The sequence below is a fragment of the Canis lupus genome, chromosome 24 (genome assembly GCF_011100685.1).
Source record: "Canis lupus familiaris isolate Mischka breed German Shepherd chromosome 24, alternate assembly UU_Cfam_GSD_1.0, whole genome shotgun sequence".
In the NCBI taxonomy this organism is placed as follows: Eukaryota; Metazoa; Chordata; class Mammalia; order Carnivora; family Canidae; genus Canis; species Canis lupus.
Genome location: NC_049245.1, coordinates 47,227,535 through 47,245,897, shown reverse-complemented (window position 1 = coordinate 47,245,897; position 18,363 = coordinate 47,227,535). Strand labels below are relative to the sequence as shown.

Genomic DNA, 18,363 nt, shown 5'->3' with positions numbered 1-18,363 from the left:
ACTCCCCAGCCTCGCTTTCCCTGCCTGTCAGATGGGGAGGGGGTGCCAAGGGGCTCCGAGCAGCATTCAGGACGGCGTCCCGTCATCATCCCCGTAAGATGGCAGCAACGGGGGCCTGAGTGCAAGCAGGAGACACGCACTCATCCTCTAGGACCCACCACTGTGCACACACTGTCCAGGGGGAGGTGTCAGGGACCCTGGGTGGTGTCCCAGGAGCAGAGCAGTGGCCGTGGCCCCCCACAACCCCGGGGCCACACCAGAGTCCAGACGAGGCCTGAAGGAGGCAGGTGGGGCAAACAGGGACGGTGAGGCCGGTGCCCAGCAGGTTGTCCTGCCCCAAGGCCAGCCCTAGCTGTGCCTGCCCAGCAGCTGGGGGAGGGGACAGGGCTGGGGCTGCTGGCCGGTCCTGTGGGTGACAGGCACTCACACTTCCTGGTCCTAAAGAGCAGTTTGGCTTTTGTAAAAATCAACTTTATGGGGACCCCTGGTTGGCTCAGCGGTTTAGTGCTTGCCTTTGGCCCAGAGTGTGATCCTGGAGACCCGGAATCGAGTCCCGCGTCGGGCTCCCTGCGTGGAGCCTGCTTCTCCCTCTGCCTGTGTCTCTGCCTCTCGTTCTCTGTGTCTCTCATGAGTAAATAAATAAAATCTTTTAAAATAAATAAATTAAAATCAAAATAAACTTTATTCTTGCAAAACCAAACGTCCCGTTGCCGTTCAGTCCAGCAATCACGTTCCTCAGCTTTTACCCAAAGGCGTAGACGACATCCATCCACACAAAATCCTGCCCACGACGTTTCCGGCAGCCGTAGTTGCAATGGCCAAAACTCAGAAGCACCCCGATGCCCCTCGGTGGGTGGGGACGAGCCCCCATCCACGCAGCGGGATGGTAATCACCGCAGCAGGAAAGGGGCTACGGGACCTGCAGAGACACAGCAGAACCCTAAGCGGAGGCCGCTGGTGACGGAGGCCACTCTGAGGCCACTGCGTGATGTGCTGTGGAGGCAGTGGAGACACCGGCGGTGGCCCGGGGCAGGGGGGAGCGGGGAGGATTCAGCCGGGTGACAACACTCCGCATGACGTGATGCCGCAGTGGGGGCTGCACAGAACAGGCACCGCCCACCCCTGACCGGGATGCACCTGCGCAGATTCATCCCCGACGTGATTGCAGCAGCCGTGAGCTCCACGGGGCCGCGAGGTCGTGGGGCACCTGTGTCTACCTTCCAGACCCTTCTTACACCTATTGTTGGGGCACCGACACGGGGCAGCCAGAGCCCCCGCCCGTCCGCTGACCTGCGCTGTGCGCGGCTCCCGGGGCAGCAGCTCGGCTTCCACTCTGCAGACGAGGCCCTGGCTCAGAGAGGCTGGGTCGTGGGCCGAGGTGGCTGCACTCTCCAGGGGAGAGTCGGGGTTCAAACCTGGCTGGGGCGGGGGCAGGGGGAGCAGGACACACGCTGGCCTGTGCGAGGCTCGGCGGCGCTGGGGGAGAGGGTTTGCCCCTGTCCAGTGTCTGCCCTCCCCAGGGGTCACCCTGCCCCAGCACACACGTGCAAAGTCACAAGGAGCAGACGCAGGCCCGGTGCACCCAGCCGCACGCAAGAACGCCTCCAAACCCCCACGCGGGGGGCAACCCTTGGAGCCGCGATCACGAGCACAGACACGGTCACCTGAGGCGGGGCCACACCCCCCCCCCGATGCTTCACAGCGGGCTGCACGCAGACACCCCGTACACGGGGCTCCGACAGGCGCGGGCAGCGGGCCGGCCTTGTGCAGGCGGCGTCCTCGAGGCTCCAGGCCCAGCCGCGGCAGCCCCTGGGGACCTCCCCTGCGACAGGAAGTGTCTCCTGGGACCTCAGCAGGGACACTGGCCTGGAGCCCCGGGGCTGCTCTGAGCTCTGAACTCTCCCTGGAGTCACGCGGGTGCCCTTGGGGGAGGCTCTGGCTCCCGCGCGGCTCTGAGGGTGCAGGGCAGGGAGCTGGGGTCGGGGCGACAGGCCTGTGCTGGGTGGGGGACGAGCGAGCATGAGGGCAGGGGGCACGCAGGGCAGCATCACGGGCCAGCGCAGCCCCCCAGGCCCCCCGGTTTCTGCAGTGGCCACGCGTCCCAGCACAGAGAACAGACGCTGTCCCCCTGCGCCTCGGCGCACGGGGGCCCCCAGCCTGCCCTGACCCCCAGAGAGACCCCCGACCTGGCCCACCCGCCGTCTGGGAGGGCAGGAGACAGGGCTGGGTGCGGGTTTCCCTGACCCCTCGGCTCTGGCGTTCCGCCTCCTGAGCTCTCCTGGGAACACACCTGCGCTCATCGGCCACCCCCTACAGACGGGGAAACTGAGGTCAGGGAGGTCAGCCCATGCTGAGCGGGGACGTAGGCAAGAGGGGCCCCCACAGGCCCTGCCCTACGGCGACAAGGCCTGCTGCCCCCTCCCCGCGGGCCCTGGTGTCCGGCGGAGGCCAGAGGCACAGGCCACACGGTAACTATGGGGAAACAATCCCGGGTCTGTGTGGGTTCAGCCCCGACCCGTCCTGCCACTTTCTGCGCGGAGACAGAACCCGTTGGGCAGCTTCGGGCAGTCTCTGCCTCCCTTCTGCTCCTGGCTGAGAGAACCAAGAACCTGTCAAGCGGGTTTGGCCAAAATTGTGCCTTGTTGCCCGTGCAAGTTCCCGCACTGCTCACTCCTGTCTCCCTCAGGTGGGGAGCGCTGGGCTCACGAGGTCGCAGAGGTCGCCACACCGAGGGGCCGTGTGAGTAGCTGGGGACCCCGCGGCTGGCGGCTCCAACAACCGGGGTGGGGGGGAGGGCCTGGGGCCCCCGGGGGTGCTGGCCACGAAGGCTGAGCCCCAGTCTCCGCTCGCCGAGCAGGAGGCGGGGGTCGGCACGAGAGGCGCAGCCACCTGCCCCAGGGCACCCCGTCCAGGGGGCTGAGCGGGCAAAGGAAACTCCCGGGCGGAGGGTCGGGGCAGAGGCCAGGCGGCCTGACACCACCACACCAGGAAGTCGTCATCTGGTGAGGATCCGGGGGCACCGGGAATGGGCTGGTAGCCAGACCCTCCATCCTGGGCCTGCCCACTGCCCAGACCCCCACAGAGCAGAGGGGTGCAGCCGTGGAGGTGAGGGGCATCCACGGCCCGGTCGCCCCCGGCTCAGTGCTGGGCACCGGGGGGTACTCAGCTGCCCCCCGCTCCGTGTCCCTTGAAACACGGTGACAAACAGGGACATGGGTCCTGCTCAGCCTCCCCTGACCAGGCCTCAAGGTGGAAGCCAGCAAGGGTGCAGCCCCAGAGGGCCAGCCCGTCCTCAAGGAGTCAGGTTGCAGGGCCCGCTGTTACCTGAGCCCGCCAAGCAAGCGCGCACCTGCCTTGTCCTCCGTGCATGTGTGCACGTGGGAGCCACAACCAGGTGTGCGCGTGCGCCGGCGTGTACATGTGTGTTCAGCTGTCGGTGAGCCAATGCAGGGCTGTGTGCCTGCACAGGGGGTGGCCAAGGGTGGCACCGAGGGCACGGCGTGCATGTGTCGGGGTGCTAGCACACGGTTAGGATACTGGTGCCTCCCTGCGTGTGTGTGGGCATCGTTCACTTATGCACGCCTATCCCTGGTCTGCGTGTCTGGCGATGTTAGAAACCACCCCAGCGGCGACGTGTCCCTGGACGTGAACTGACCTGGGAGTCGCTAGGCCTGGGCTCTGCCCCTGGCAAGCTGGCCACCGTGGAAAGGTGATGTCGCCCCGAGCCTCAGCTTCCTCATCTGTGCAATGGGCTTATCATAGTTACTTCATGCCGAATGGGAGACCAGTGAGTGGGTGCCCGGCACCGGGGCTCCCAGGCTGGCCCCTGACCACCAGCCGGCCGGTTGTCACCGGAGCACCCACCAAGGGCAAAGAGTCCTGACAGCACCAGGGGGCACGGACTCTTGCGCCTGCAGGAGCCCGGCTCAGGGTCCACCCCCACCGTCTGCTTCAGGGACAGGGACACTGAGGCACAGCCAGACAAGCGATGTGGCCACAGCTGCCGTGGACGCGTTGCCGTCACCACAGAGGCCCCTCGAGAGTGGAGAGAGACTCGAGCGCCTTGTCCGCTTCGAGGCTCGCTCAGTCCCGAATCTGTAGAATGGGCCAGTCGGCTCCCGCAGGAGGCCGGGGCGCCAAGCCTGGCTGCAGCAGGTGCTCCGTAAGGCTCGCACCGAGGACCCTGGAGCGTGTCCGACTGTGTGCCTGACCCCCTGCGGGCCGGACAGGAGGCAGGGAGGGCGCAGTGACGGTCACTTGGGAAAGGGTGGGTTGAGGTACAGACAGCCCGTGGGCAACCTCTCTGCACTCAGCTCCCTCGGAGAAACCTGGGGGCCACGGCAGCGCCCCTGCAGCGCTTGGAGCCTGGCACAGCGCCCGGCACAGAGGGGACCCTCAGGAGCAGCCGCCACTGCTATCTTTACTGCTCTGTCGTTGTTGTTCCACGGGTGGGTGGAGAGAGACAGGAGTGACCGCAGGGAAGGAGCCGGGTCGGGACCTGCACACCCGAGGGGTACAGGGGAGGCCAGGAGGTGAGGAGCCCCGCTCCCCCACCACAGCCTCAGACCCTGGAGGAGCCCGGGGCCGGGCTGGCCCAGGAGCAGGGCAGGAACCCGCACCGCTGTGGGCATCCCCCTGTAGTGCCCGGCGCAGGCCTTCTGTGCATGAGGCCAGTGGCCCCGCCCCTGGACAGTCACCAAGACTCAGTGGACCCAGAGTGTCCCTGCAATGCAAGTGTGTGCCTGTTGGAGCCTGAGTCCTTGCCCTCAAACTTGGGGGCGGAGGGTCCTTCCTTGTGCAAAGGATCTTTGCAGCCCCGGTCCCTGTACTTGGCCAGGACAGGAGGCGCCCCTGTGAGCAGCACTGTTAGCCCCCGGGCTGCGGGGAAGGGGGTGCGCGTGGAGGGACCGCGGCCAGGGGACACGGGGGCCTCCGTCTGCACTTGGCTGAGCACCCGGCCTGCCAGGTTCTTGGCTGAGTATCTGTCACCTGGGCACGCATTGCCCGGACACCCATCACCTGGAACGTGTCACCTGCACAGGTGTCACCTGGACACGCATCACTTGATAGAAAGGAGCCTTAAAACAACCTGCCATGGGGCGGGGTCCCATTACCCCCCAGTGAGAAACTGAGGCCCCGAGAGGTGAAGCGATGTGCCCAGGTCACACGGGGGTTACAGGCAGGACGGGGACCGACGCCAGGGCTGCCTGCTTGGACACCCCCAGCTTTAGCCCTCTGCCCAGTGTAGGTGGCAGGTGCGCAGGGCCATCGAGTGGCTGACCCACCCGCCCTTCCTCCCACCTGCTCCTTCCGGGGGTTCAGCCCCAGCAGAGACCTTCCAATCTGGGCATCCAGAGGGGAGGAGGTGGGTACCCCTGAGCCCGTCTGAGGCCCTAAGGAGCAGAGCTCAGGCATCTCACCCCAGCGGCCGCCCAGACACCCCCTCCTGTGCACAGGCTGCACAGGCCCAGCGATAGCAACCCAGCTCCTCACCCCTGTGGGCTTCTCCCTGACCCAAGCCCCATAGCGACACCCCCAGACCCAGCAGACCTTGGCTTCTGGAGCCCCTGGGGCCCCACAGCTGCTGTCAGCACTCCTAGCAGATGCGGAGCAGCCTGCTGGGGAGGCCCGGCCCGCAGAGCCCTGGCACCACAACCTCCTTCTACCCACACCTTCTTCCCAAAACCACGGGAGGCTGCGGACTTCACCCCCTCCCCCACCCCCCGACTGCCACCTCCCTCCACCTCCTGCCCCTTCCTTGGACCCTCCTCACATTCCCGGAGAGTGGAGGCCCGGATGGGGTGCTGCCCTGGAAGACTAACTCTGTCTACTTGGCCTTGGCCAAAGTGTTCATGTCACCTGCCCACCTGAGGAGGTCACACATCCCCATGGCACCATGACCCGTGGGCTGGTTGGCCCTGGGCCTCCCAGGAGATGAGAGGAGAGGCTGTCAGCATGATGCACCCCTTCTGGCTCTGCTTCCAGCCACCAGCACACCCTGCCCTGTGTCCCTGCTGCCCCCTGCCCGGCGTGCAGGAGAGTGTCTCCTCGTGTCCTTCAGAAACCCTGAGAGTGGCAGCCAGGTGCGGCCTGCAGGGGTTGGGGGCCAGAAGGAGCCTGGGGGCAGGCCGGCCTAGCACCAGAGCCCGCATGGGCCTCTCCCAGACCTACAGGCACCGTCGGCTCCCTAGGGCGGCTCCTGTCCGGGCAGGGGGAGAGCTGCCTGTCTGGCGGGTCTGGGTGGAATTTCCAGCGCTGCAGCTCAGCCCCTGCGCGGCCCTCCTCGCCCCGCCTGCCCCAGCCTGAACCTACAGAGGCCGCTGCTCACCGCCTGAGCTCCAGGGGCCGCTGCGAGATAAAAATCTCTGTGGCCAGCGCTGCGGGGCCCTGGGGAGCTAGTCCTTGGTGATGTCAAGCCCCAGCTCCCACTTCCCACTGGGTGGCTGGGGAACATGACACTGCCTCTTTGGGCCTTGGTTCCCCCATTTGGAGAGGGGGCTCCTCACAGCCTGGCGGGGATCAGACAGGCCGTAAAGGAAGCTTGGGAATGCGGCGGGGACTATCACTTACACCAGCTCGAACCCCGGTCTCCCAACCCCAAGATTTAGGGTCTCGTCTCCCAACCTGCAAGGATGCCCCTCGTCGGGTGAGTGGCGGCTCCCAGCCTCGGGGCAAGGGACCCTCCTGAGTCCTCACCACTCGGCACACAGCCACCCAGCAGCCACCCCCATGCCCCTGGCCATCACTTGGGAGTGGCCCGGAGCCCAGGCAGGTCCTCAGAACGAGTTAAGGAGCCCCACCTTCCCACCACACCCCAGCCGGCCCCGCTCAGCTGGCTCCCACAGCCCCCGCAGGACACGGACCTCACTCCGTCCTCTGGCCGAGGCTTCCGGTGCTCTGACGCTTAACTTCAGGTCCACAGAGCCCGCTGAGAGCCAGACCCCACAGTCCACTTTCCCCGGGCTGGCCCCGACCCGTCGCTTCTCCCGGGGCCTCAGGGTCTACTCTCTGCAGTCGGGGGCGCCCCCAGCCCGAGGCCCACTCCCCCAGGCCACCACCCCACCTCCCGAGAACCCAGAGCATCAGGCCTCTTCTGTGCCACGTGTGCCTGAGCCCCAGGTCCGGCCGGCTTCCAGGTGTGGCTCCCGTGGCGCGGTATCGCAGCGTGCTGGCACCCAGGAGTGGGGGGCAGTCCCTCCTCCCGGCGGAGGCCATCAGCAGGGGTGCGCAGGGTTCCCCGTTCAGGGCCGTTCCTCAGGGTGCTGCTGCAAACACTCGGTCGTGCACGTGTCTTCTGTGCAAACTGAAATTCAAATGAGACGGGGTTCCCTTGAGCAGCCCCAGGGAGGAGCCGGGCCAGCCTGGAGTGATGGGGCCACGGGCTGCTCTGAGCAGAGGCCGTCAGGGGCCTGCAGTCTGCTGGGTGGAGAGTGTGTCCTCGCGAAGGGGTGGCCTGGGCTCCGGCGGGCGTGGCCAGGGAGCGGAAGGTGAGGCCTGGGTGGATGTGGGAGGCCAGCCAACGGGTGCTGCTGACAGGTCAGTGCGGGATGCCAGCAGAGGGGCCAGGAGGGCCAGGCGCTCAGCTGCCTGGTGGCAGGGCCCAGCAGACCCCAGGGCTCCTTGGGCGGAGGACCAGAAGGGCCACCTCCCCCCCCCCCCCCCCCGGTGGTGACATGCAGACAGGAAGAGGGGAGGCTCTGGCCCCAGGGGGGCCAGGACGGCCCCACTCTGTCCCCTGGGATCCTGGGAACCTGGGCCCCTCCTCCCCACGGCGCGCCGGCGAGGCCAGCAGAGCCCCAGCCCTGCAGTGGGGATGGTGCTGAACGCAGCCCAGTGTCCACCTGAACAGCCACAGTTATGCAGACCCGAGGGGAACGCGGGAGAAGGGGCGCTGGGGCCTCAGCCCCCCTAATACACGCACCACACAGAGCACGCAGGTCCGCACGCACATGTCCACACTCAGATCACACACGGCAGGACACGGGCCCCCGGCGCACAGCCCGGCCCGCACGGCGCGCAGCCTGAGTGAACGGCAGCTCGGCGCAGAGGCCTGGGCGTGGTGGCCTGCACCCGCCCCAGCGACTGGCAATGCCCCCTCCTCTCGCGGGAGCTGGAAGACTTTCCCAGAAGGGCTCTGCATGTTGCAACCAGCTCAGGTTAACAGAGCATGTCATGGGTGCCCAGACCCGGGGCCCAGCCTCCCAGGCCTGGGGCCATTCTGTGGCCACAGGGGCAGTGGCAGGGGAGGGGGGCAGGGCAGGGGGGACCCACAGCCCTGTGAGCTCACTCCTCCCAATGGCCTGCCTGCCAGAGACCTCTCCAGGCTGGCAGAGTCTCAGAAAGACCTGGAAGGCGGTGAGGGCAAGGGTGCCCAGGCCCTTGGCTTGCAGGCCCCCAAATTCTGGTCTTGGGCAGCGACCCAGCTAGGTGCTCCTGAGGACGTGTGGGGAGGAGGGGGATGGGGTCAGCGGTCTGTGGCTCCTCTGCAGAGGGACTTCTGTCCCCTCCGTGGAACCCTGCAGCCTCTCAAACGGGACCCACTTCCTTGGGCAGATGAGGCTGGTGTGTGTGTGTCTGTGGATCTGTGTCTACATATGTGCCCACATGGGGCCCTAGAGCCCACAGACTCTTCCCAAGCCAACAGGACGTCTCCCCACTTCGTCCTCTGCAGGCTGGGAACACAGGGGCGGTAGAGGCCGAGGAGCCATCGCTCTACCCTGAGCACAGAGGGGTCTGGCCCCGAGCCGTTGGGAGCCATGGAGAGCTTCACGGAGTCACTGAACAGACTGAAGGACGTCCACGAGAACGAGGTCCGGGGTGAGTGCCATGCGAGTGGGTGGGGCAGCCTGGGGGTGAGTGGGGTGAGTGGGGGCAGGTGTCTGCAGCCCTCACCTGGGCCAGGTCAACGTGCTCCTACAGGTCACCTCCCATTCTTGCCAGGCCTTGGGACCCTGCCTTTTGGCCCCGACAGGGAGTCCTAACCCGGAGCCCAGAGTGGCCATGTAGGCAGGCGCCCAGCCTCGGGACGCATCCCTGAGCGCGCCCTGGAGGTCTTCTCCCCCAGGGTCAGCTGATGGCAGAGCAGAAATGAAGAGCCAAGCCTGCAGCAGAGGGCCCGAAGCTTTGGTGGAGATGGGCCCCTGGCCCAGGGCGGGGCAGGGGGTGCTCGGCAGCCTGCAGAAGCTCGCCCACCTCTAGGAGTGGGAGCTCATGGCTCCCCAGGCCCGTCCAGAACATACCAGGGTTTGGAGCTGAATCCCTCTGCTTCCCTCCAGAACCCAGCCCACACACCTGTCCATTCCACCCCCCTGAGCACAGGGCTGGAGCCACCCCACACCCCCACTCTAGGGCCAGCCAGACCCTCCCAGGACCTTTCTACAGCACGGACACCCCGCCTGAGGGCCTAAAGGCCTGATCTCTTCCCCAGCGACCCGGACACGCAGGGGGGCTGTGTGGGCTGGCCGACCGCGGTCAGACTACAAGTAGGTGGCAGAGGCAACCTCCTGCTGGGGTTTCCTCAAAGGACCTGTTTTATTTCCACACTGGCTGTGCCCCCCGCTAAAAACACGCCAGGACTTGGCCAGGTGGCCGGTCACTCCCAGCATCAGGGGCCCTCCCAACCTCCAGGCAGGCACCAGAGCCAGAGACCCCGAGGGGGTGGAAGCTGCCGGCCGGTGCGGACTGGGAGCCCACCAGGTGGGCGGCCTCGGGGAGTCAGTGAGGGGGTCCACGGAGGGCCCTGCCTGACAGTCAGGGACAGGCGGTGCCCCAGGCTCTGCTGCGTGACCCGGCCTGACCCCCACCCCTTTTCTTGCTCCTCCAGGTCTGCAGAACAAGCTTCTGGAGCTGAACTCAGAGAGATGTCGGTGAGTCGGGACAGACCCTGGCCCAGAGCAAAACCAATGAGAAAGACAGTGGCCACAGTGCAGGGCACTAAGCCTGCCATCATCCAGGGATGCAAAAGGGGAAACTGAGGCTCAGCGTGGGGGTGGGGGTGAGTCTGGTCCAAGGCCTTCCTTGCCTCCAGGAGCTGGTGAGCCAGGACTGGAACCTCCAGGCCCCTGAGTGAACGGGGACCCTCCAGGGGGTGGGCAAGCCGCATCCACTTGGGGCAGCTGGGGTACCAGTAGGAGCACTCCTTGGGGGCCCCTAAGGCCTGGGGGGCAGGCTCCTCACATCCCCATGTCATCTATGGGGCTGCAGTCCTGCTGCAATGAGTGGCGTGCGGACCTGGCCGGTCACCGAGGCAGCCTCGAACGCTCGCATCTGGGCATCTGGGCCGAGGGCTTAAGCGCGGCCCTCGCAAGGACGTCCCCACGGAGGGGGGGAGGGGGGGGCGCCCAGCAGGACCCTGGCGGGCACCTCCCCGGGCAGGGGAGGCCAGCGTGGGGGGACAGCGTGGGGCTCTGGGCAGAGCAGAACCCCCACCTGGGCTCCCCCTGCAGCGACGCCCAGAGGGTGGAGGAGCTGTGCGCCAAGAACCACCAGCTCCGGGAGCAGCAGAAGGCGCTGAAGGAGAACGTGCGGGTGCTGGAGAACAGGTGCGCTGGGGCGGACTGGGAGGGGCTGCGGGGAGGGGCTGTGGGGAGGGGCTGCCGGGAGGGGAGAGGGGCTGCAGGGGAGGGGAGGGGGCTGCAGGGGAGAGGAGGGGCTGCGAGGGAGGGGAGGAGCTATGGGGAAGGGAGGGGCTGCGGGGGAGGGGGGTTGCTGGGGAGGGGGGTTGCAGGGGAGGGTGGGGAGGGTGGGGAGGGGCTGCAGGGAGAGAAGGGAGAGGAGGGAGAGGGGCTGCTGGGTGGGGTGGGCATCTCCACTCTCCATCCCCCTCCCCGCCCCCCCCCCCACATGGGGATCCTCAGAGCTGCACTTGGGAGGTTCCTTCTCAAACTCTGCAGAACCCACAACTCAGGAGGGCTTAGCCGGCAGGGTAGGGGTGGGGGGGCTGCCCCAGCTCGGGCATGCCAGGGGCACATCTTGGCAGCGGGCCTCAGTCTCCCTCCTCCCTCCTCTCCTCCTCCCTCCTCCCTCCTCCCCACGGCAGGCTGCGGGCTGGCCTCTGTGACCGCTGCATGGTCACCCAGGAGCTGGCCAGGAAGAAGCAGCAGGAGTTCGAGAACAATCTCCTCCAGAACCTGCAGCACGTCTTCATCCTCAGTGAGCCCTGCCCCCTGTCACCTTGCACCTCCGTGTCCCCTCAGTGGGAGTCCAATGAGGACCGGCTCAGCCTGACATGGGGTCTCAGGGAAACGGACAATAGTACAAGGTCCCCGCTGGGCCGCGCATGTCCCTCAGCGGTCAGCCACCTGGGCTGGGGGGCCCCTGCCCTCAGGACCTCCACCCCGCCTCCCTGTAAGGAGGACAGTCCCACAGAGTCCGGAGGTCCCACCGGCCAATGAGGAGCCTGAGCCCCCGAGCCCTAGGGGGCCACCCCAGAGACCAGCTCAGTACTGGAGGGTGGGAGGGTTCCCAAGGCTGGCGCACCCCGCTCCATAGCATCACCCATCGGGTCGTGCAGCAACCCCCAGCAAGCCCCAGGCCGAGCGCTGGGTAACAGCGGGGCAGGTCACGGGTCGTGGGTCACAGAGGGGACTTCCTGCGCAGCCCAGCCGCCCCCACCCCCAGCCTTTCACTAATCAGTGCCTTTTGCAGCCAACGAGTTGAACCGGCTGCAGGGGGAAAATGAGACACTGAAGGAGGAGATGAAGCGGCTCCGGGGCCCACGGTGAGCAGGGAAGGGAACCTCTCGGTCCCCAAGGCCCAAGCCCCGCAGGCCCCGGCACGAGGTGCAGAACCGTGGCCGTCAGCCCAGCACCATCACCGCAGCACACGCTGCCACCCTCTTGCAGTCTAACAGATGGGAGATCCAGGGGACACCCTAGGAACCAAGCTGGGGCCCCCAGCCCCGCAGCAGCTGACACCTGCCACTCCCCTGGGATCACGTATTTGAGAGAAGCCAGCCCTGTGGCATGAGCCACTGATGGTGGAGTCCCGGGCAACGTCCAGAGAGGGCTCCTTCCTGGCCACCTGAGTGTCCCTGCAGGGTGGCTTGGCCCCAGGGGACTGATTGTCTCTGGGGGCGCCGCCCTTGCTCACTCTCCCTGTCTTTGCTTCCCCTCTGGGTCAGGCTCAAGCCCCAGTACAGGGAGGGCGCCTCAGACCCCCCCTCACCCCGACTGCTCCCCTCCCCGGGCCCTCGGAAGGCCGTCACGGAGAAGACGCTGGGAGGCCACGAGGAGGCCGAGGACGACCATGCAGGTGCGAGTCCCCGGAGAGAAGGTGCTCTGAGGACGAGAGACCAGAAAGCTGGGCCTGCAGGACTGTGGAGCCCCCTGGCTGGGGGCGAGCCGCCCACCTTCTGCGGGCCTCCCATTCTGCCCTGCCCACTGCATTTCCTCCCACAGAAAAGTCTGCGGGCTACAGGACATCTCCAGTGGCCAAAATCTCCCCGAGTGCCAACCTGCCTGAGACACGGGCCCCAGACATGGTGAGGACAGACCCCCCAGGCCCACTCCTTTCTGCCCCAGGCAGGAGGCTGGCAGCTGGCACCCTGGTCTGTGCCAGGCACTGCAGGCCAGCTCCACACAGCAGGTGCCTGTGCCCTGTGCCGGGCAGGGACCGCTGGGTGGAGGCGCGGCTCAGAGAGGGTGGGTCACCTGGCCGGAGTCGCACGGGGACGAGGGCACAGGGCTGCAGCCGGCCCCGCCCAGGCTGACCCCTCCACCCGGCGCAGAGCCCCCAGCGAATCTCCAACCAGCTGCACGGGACCATCGCAGTGGTGCGGCCGGGCTCCCAGGCCTGCCCTGCCGACCGGGCCTCAACCAATGGGACACCCCCCCTGCCACTCGCCAGGAGCAGCCCCCCCAGCCCACTCTACGAGCACAGCCTCCCCCTGGACAGGTGAGGCCCTGCCCACTGCCACCGCCCAGAGCAGCCCCCGCCGAGCACCTGGTCTCCAAATCCAGTCCCACCTTTTGGGAGGTGGCCAGCTCAGGGGTAGGGGGGTGTGGGAGCAGTGGATGGGCACTGGGTCCCAGGAGCCCCCTCGGAAGTGATCTGAGACCGTTCTCAGGATCTGAGAGCATCGTACGCAGGTGGGCCGGGCCCGGCAGAAAGATCTCCGTGGGCGGGTCCCTGCTCAGAGCCCCAGGCCCCGGGTCACCTCTGGCCTCTCCATGACCGTCCACGTGGGCCTACCCCTCTCCACGACCTGCCTTGTGACTGGGGCAACTGGCCTGTGGGCCTCAGGCCCTCACCCGTGAGATGGGGACTAACCCCGGGGCCGCAGCAGTTGGGCTTCTCATCCTGCAGCTTCCTGCGGGCCTCCCGGCCCCCCGTCACGGCCTATGAGTCCCTGAAGCGCTCCCTCCAGGCTGACCGCCTCTGCCTCCTGAACCGCCACCTGTCTCTGCACCTTCAGAGCCCTCACCGCAGCCCCCAAGTCCCCGCCACGGCCCCCGGTGGCCCCCGGCCCCAGGGCCTGAAGGCTGGGGAGGAAGAGGCCTGGGAGGAGCCCGTGGGCCTGCTGGGGCTGCCGGGCGCCCTGGTGGACATGCGAGACCCTCGGCTGGAAGGGGCCCTGCACCTGCTCCTGGCCCAGCAGCTGCGGGCACAGGGGCGGGTGGGCAGTGCCAGGCTGAGGGGCCCGCCCACGCCAGGGGGGACCCCGCCCTCCCCACCAGTCAGCTCTGACTCGGAAGGCCCCCAGGGCGAGGCAGCCGGGGCAGCCCCGTCCGGAGGGGGGCACGTGCAGCCCGCGGGCCCAGGCAGCCCCAGGGGAAAGGAAGCCACGGCCACACGAGACTATGTCCCAGACAAGCCCCTGGACCTCTCAGAGCGGGGCCGGGGCCGGGATGCCCCCAAGCCTCCCGACCGGCCAGGGTCACTCAGCCCCCCAACTGCCCACACTCCCGGCCCGGAGCCACCTCAGGGAGTGGAGCCACCTGCCCAGTCTGGACCCTGGGGACTCAGCAATGGCACCAAGGGAGCGAGAGCTCCAGAGCCAGAGGAGCCCACCACTCCCGAGGTAAGGGCCCACCCTCCTCTCGGCCCCCACATGCCCCCAGCCCAGGCCAGCATCCCGCCGGGCCCAAGCTGTGTTCTTCCCTCTGTTCCATCGGGCTGGTCCCCCGTGGGGAAGCCTGGCCTGATTCACACTAGAGGGGAGAGGGCTAACCCTCCGGCTGCAGCCCCGGGCGCAGCGAGTCTCACAGGCCACAGGCCGCAGGCCCTTCCCAGTCGGGGCTGGGGGCAGGGCAGTCGCCTCAAGTGAATTCAAGCCACTTACTCGCTTCTCCCCCAGGACCCCTCCCAACCTCTTCCGGGGCCCCAGCACACCACGGCCTCTCCAAGCGGGACGGGAGCTGAGGCGAGAGGGAGGCCAAAACCTGACCCCCACCCACACAGGCCCGAAGCTGATGGCCACCCAGGTAAGGCTGAGTACCTGGGGGCTCGAGACCGTAGTGGGAAGGGAGGGGCAGGGGTCAGCATCAGCTCAGGGGGGCCTGTCCTAGGGCCCAGCTCAGTCCCCTGGGCCCGTCCAGCCAAACCCTGGGTCTAGGGCTTGGACCCCAGCTGTGGACCCAGAAAAGAGATGGGGGTGCTCAGGGCGGGCACTTCTCTGACCACAGGTAGTGAAGGGAAGAGCATCCTCCCAATTAGGGCTTCAAGGCAAGTAGTGAGCTCCCTGTCACAGGGCGACCAAGCTGGGGACAGCCCGGCTGATGGGGTCACTGCTGAGCATACAGGAGACGTTGATGGGTCACCCAGTCCCTCTGTGCCTCAGTTTCCTTTAGTCGCCACTCCTAGTCTGGCCTGTTGGAAAGGTCTATGCTTCTGCTAGACTCCAGGGCCCCCCACCCGGCCTGACCCACATCCTGCACCCTGCACCCTGCAGAGCTCAGCAAGGCCCAAGTGCAAGGGCTAGAGCCAGACGAGCTGGACACCTCGGACCCCTCGGACGATGAGGTGGGTCCCCGGCCACACCGCAGTGGAGCCACTGAGCCAGGGCTGCCCCAGGCTCGGGGGAAGGTCCTCGTCCTGACCACATCCCCGACCCCGCAGGTGGGCCTGAGCTCTGAGGTGGGGGCCCAGCCGAGCCCTGCAGGGGAGGGGCTCAGGTGCTCCTGCACCACGGAGCACAGGCCCAGCCTGGCACGGAAGAGGAAGCGGCCCTCGGTGCAAAGGTAGGAGGCCGGGCTGCGGGGGGCGGGGGCGGGGGGCAGCCGAAGCGCAGGGTCCCCACCCCGCCTTGCTGGCTGCTTGGAACCGGAGACCACCCTGGAACGGCTCCTGGCACAGGCCCCCTGGGGGAGGGACCCGAGTCAGGACAGCGGGAACCCGGGCTCTCTTCGGGCCACTGCGCAGCCCAGCCCGTCAGTGGGGGCCTGTTCCCAATCCCCCCCCTGAGGTGGGTGGCACCGGGCTGTGGCGAGATTTCAGCGGGAAGAGGCTGAGGACAGTTGTTCGCAGCGTCTGGCATCAGGGCATCAGGGCAGGGGTCTCCCGGCCACAAGCAGCCCCCAGGCGGGTGGCTCGTGGGGGGGCCTCTGGGACCCTCTGTCCTCAAAGAGGAGCCGCAGGGAGGGCGCAGGCCTCTGGGTGTGCAGAGTGTGCTGAGGACGGGGCTGCTCCAGTGTTTGCGTCGGCGCCCAGACACCCTCTTGTTTCCTGCTGTGGCCGCCAGGCGCCCGTGAACACCCAGCTCGCGGGGCACGCCGCCCGGGGTGTGTGCAAGCAGGCCCGCAACGGCAGGCTGGGCTGTGGCCACCACAGTATGCCATCGTTGCCGCGAAGGTGACAGCGGCCTGTGTCTGCCAGGGCCGGCGGTGGAGGAGGCCGGCGCACCTGCCCCGTTCCGAGGCACTTCCTGCAGGGCACGTTGGGAAACTGCCCTGGTGGCCACAACCCATAGGGGTGCTTGGGTATCCACCCCACCCTCCGCTCGGACCCAAGCTGTCCCCGTCCCCGGTCCTCCCCGCCGGGCGAAGACAGGGGCCGCCAAGCAGGCCCCAACCCCGCAAACACACACTGCTGGGCGGTGAGACCAGGGCGCTGCCCCAGCTTGTGGCTGGCACCCCGCACCAAGGGCAGCGTCCAGGCAGAGGTTCAGGGTGACCCACGGAAACCACTGCCTTTAGGCCTCACCACCCTGCCCAGTGATGGGTCGTCACGGTTTCCGAGGTGGGAAAACCAGCCCTCAGAGAAGTAAGATGACCTGCCCAAGGTCACAGAGTTGGCACGTGGGGTCAGGATTCCAACCTGACTCGTCCAACCCAGAACTGGAGCCCGTTCTGCATCAGACACGGGCCTAGGCCCAGCCTCCCGGCAGGACCTGCCTGCAAGGGTCCCGAGGACAGACAGCCCTCCCCTGTACCCAGGCCCATGGAGGCACCCCAGCAGCGCCTTGGGCATCCTAAGAGCATTTCCCCAGAAGGTCCTGGACCTTCAGCGAGGCACCCGGACACTGGGGCCAGATGGTCTTCGGGGTCGCACACCTGCAGAGAGCCCACCCTTCCACCAGACGCCCACACTCACCCTCCAATCAGACCAGCTCTGCCCGGGTGTCTGTCGCTTCCAGGAACAAGTCGGCTCTGCGACGGTGGGCTCAGCTCCCCTGCCCCAAATACTGCCCTGAGGCCCCGGCAAGGAGCCAGCATCGCTGTGAGACAGCCATGCCGGCCGCTGCCGTGCCCCGGCTAACCTTGGCCCACTCTCCACAGCCTCCAAGAAGCCGCCACCAGGAAGAAGGAGCCCAGCGGAGCCCCTGACAGCACACGAGGGCTCCGGGAGCCCAAGGGACCCTGAGGACAGCAGCCCCTCAGCCAGCGACAGCAGCTGGGAGGAGACTTAGCAGGCTGCTTCCAGGGGCACCACAGCCTACCCAGCCACGGCTCCCCGCCTGACCCCCAGCCCAGCAGCCCAGCAGACAGCCCAGCACAGGGCAGGAGGCGACAGGGTGCTGGCCCGTGTCCACAGGGGCTGGGAAGGCCGAGGCGGGTCTCTGGCTGGTCATTGAACCCTCCATCTCCGCCCGTCTCAGAAATGACCAGCTGGTCCTGCTGCTCCACCCTCACCCTAACATCTGTTGCCTTGGGGGAAGCAGAGTTCGGGGAGGCAGGGGGCCCGCAGGCTCCAGCCCAGCCCCCACCCCTACCGCTCATAGGCAACCCTTCCTGGGCAGCGCCCCCACCTCTCACCATCCCAGACTCCGCTGGCACCCCGACTCCCAGGCCCCCGACTCCCAGGCCCCTGCTGCCGGGCCACCCCTTCCCTGCTGGAGCGCAGAGCGTGAGTGGTGGTCTCAGGCGCCCCCTCGTGGAGTCCTGCAAACACGCTGGGCCGTGAGGGTGCCGGGCACCCCAGCAGAGAGCGTACCCGGGAACAAAGGTGTCAAAGACGGCCTGTGCGGCTGGCAGAGTCAGGGGCACCTGGGTCTCCACCTGCCTCCACAGGTGGTTCGAGAGGCTGTGGAATGCACCCAGGCCTGAACAAAACCAGCCCCGTTTGCCGAGGGGTACAGCCACCAGGGCAGCCTGTGGGGAGGGCTGCAGGGAACAGAACAGGCACAGAGCCTCCTCCTCACTGGCTACTCCTGAGGTCCAGGCCCCACATCTGCCACTGACTGCTCAGCCACCTGCAGGGCCTCGGGGCGGCTCGGCCAGGATTGCACCCTTCGCGCTCAGGGATACCCTGCTCCCTTGACCATTGTCACTTTAGGAGGGTATGTCTCGGAGCACTTCTGTAGAGAACCTTACCCAGGTTCCCGAGCCCCATCCCAGACCCCCTGAATCAGGGCCTTGGCGGCAGGCCTGTGCATGAAGTTTGGGAAATCGAGAACTGCCCGTTGCAAGGCAAAGGCAGGATGGTGGGCAATGACTGCACTGGGCGAGGCCTGGGGCAAACTGGGGGTGCAGACCTGACAACGAGAGCCCCACGTCCCCATGCTCGCTGCGGCCAGCCTGCCTGCTGGCGCAAAGGCCAGAGGGACTAAGTTTCCAAGAGGGAATGTGCAGGTGTGTATGTGCACGTTTGTGTGTGAGTGTGTGAAACCTCCTGTTGAAAAAAGTTGTTTTGTTTTTTCTGAAATTGAATAAAAAGCTGTGTGCTCCATTCACATGTGACTTGCAGGCTCGGGTTGGCTCAGGTGTACCCCAGGTGGTAGAGAAGCCACATGGGGTGGGAGCCCAGGGAGAGGGCACAACAGACCCGGCAAGAAGACCACGTTCCTCCCGGGGTCCCTCCGACACCCTCAAAACTTCACTCAGTGCCATCTGGCAAAGGAGACATGGCCCAGGGCTCAGCTCTGCTACCTGCTGCAGACACGCACAGGTGTGGAGCTGAGAAGCCACAGATAACACACGCCCATCA

At 67.0% G+C, this 18,363-nt stretch overlaps 2 protein-coding genes across 2 annotated transcripts; one reads left to right on the top strand and one right to left on the bottom strand.

The window, feature by feature from the left end:
- Positions 1 to 694: 694 nt before the first annotated feature.
- LOC119877505 (collagen alpha-1(I) chain-like) lies at positions 695 to 8,140 on the bottom strand. Its single transcript, XM_038573006.1, has 7 exons — positions 7,922 to 8,140; positions 5,286 to 5,343; positions 4,765 to 4,989; positions 3,865 to 3,966; positions 2,707 to 2,999; positions 1,291 to 2,310; positions 695 to 919 (listed from the first exon to the last, which is right to left on the bottom strand). Exons 1-7 carry the CDS (start codon positions 8,138 to 8,140, stop codon positions 911 to 913), a joined length of 1,926 nt encoding a protein of 641 aa, XP_038428934.1. The 3' UTR covers positions 695 to 910.
- Positions 2,544 to 18,109, top strand: RBBP8NL (RBBP8 N-terminal like). Its single transcript, XM_038572803.1, has 14 exons — positions 2,544 to 2,739; positions 8,672 to 8,817; positions 9,824 to 9,866; positions 10,446 to 10,541; positions 11,039 to 11,151; positions 11,647 to 11,719; positions 12,122 to 12,252; positions 12,399 to 12,481; positions 12,728 to 12,894; positions 13,306 to 14,020; positions 14,297 to 14,423; positions 14,891 to 14,961; positions 15,058 to 15,179; positions 16,716 to 18,109. Exons 2-14 carry the CDS (start codon positions 8,757 to 8,759, stop codon positions 16,798 to 16,800), a joined length of 1,887 nt encoding a protein of 628 aa, XP_038428731.1. The 5' UTR covers positions 2,544 to 2,739; positions 8,672 to 8,756; the 3' UTR covers positions 16,801 to 18,109.
- Positions 18,110 to 18,363: the final 254 nt, after the last annotated feature.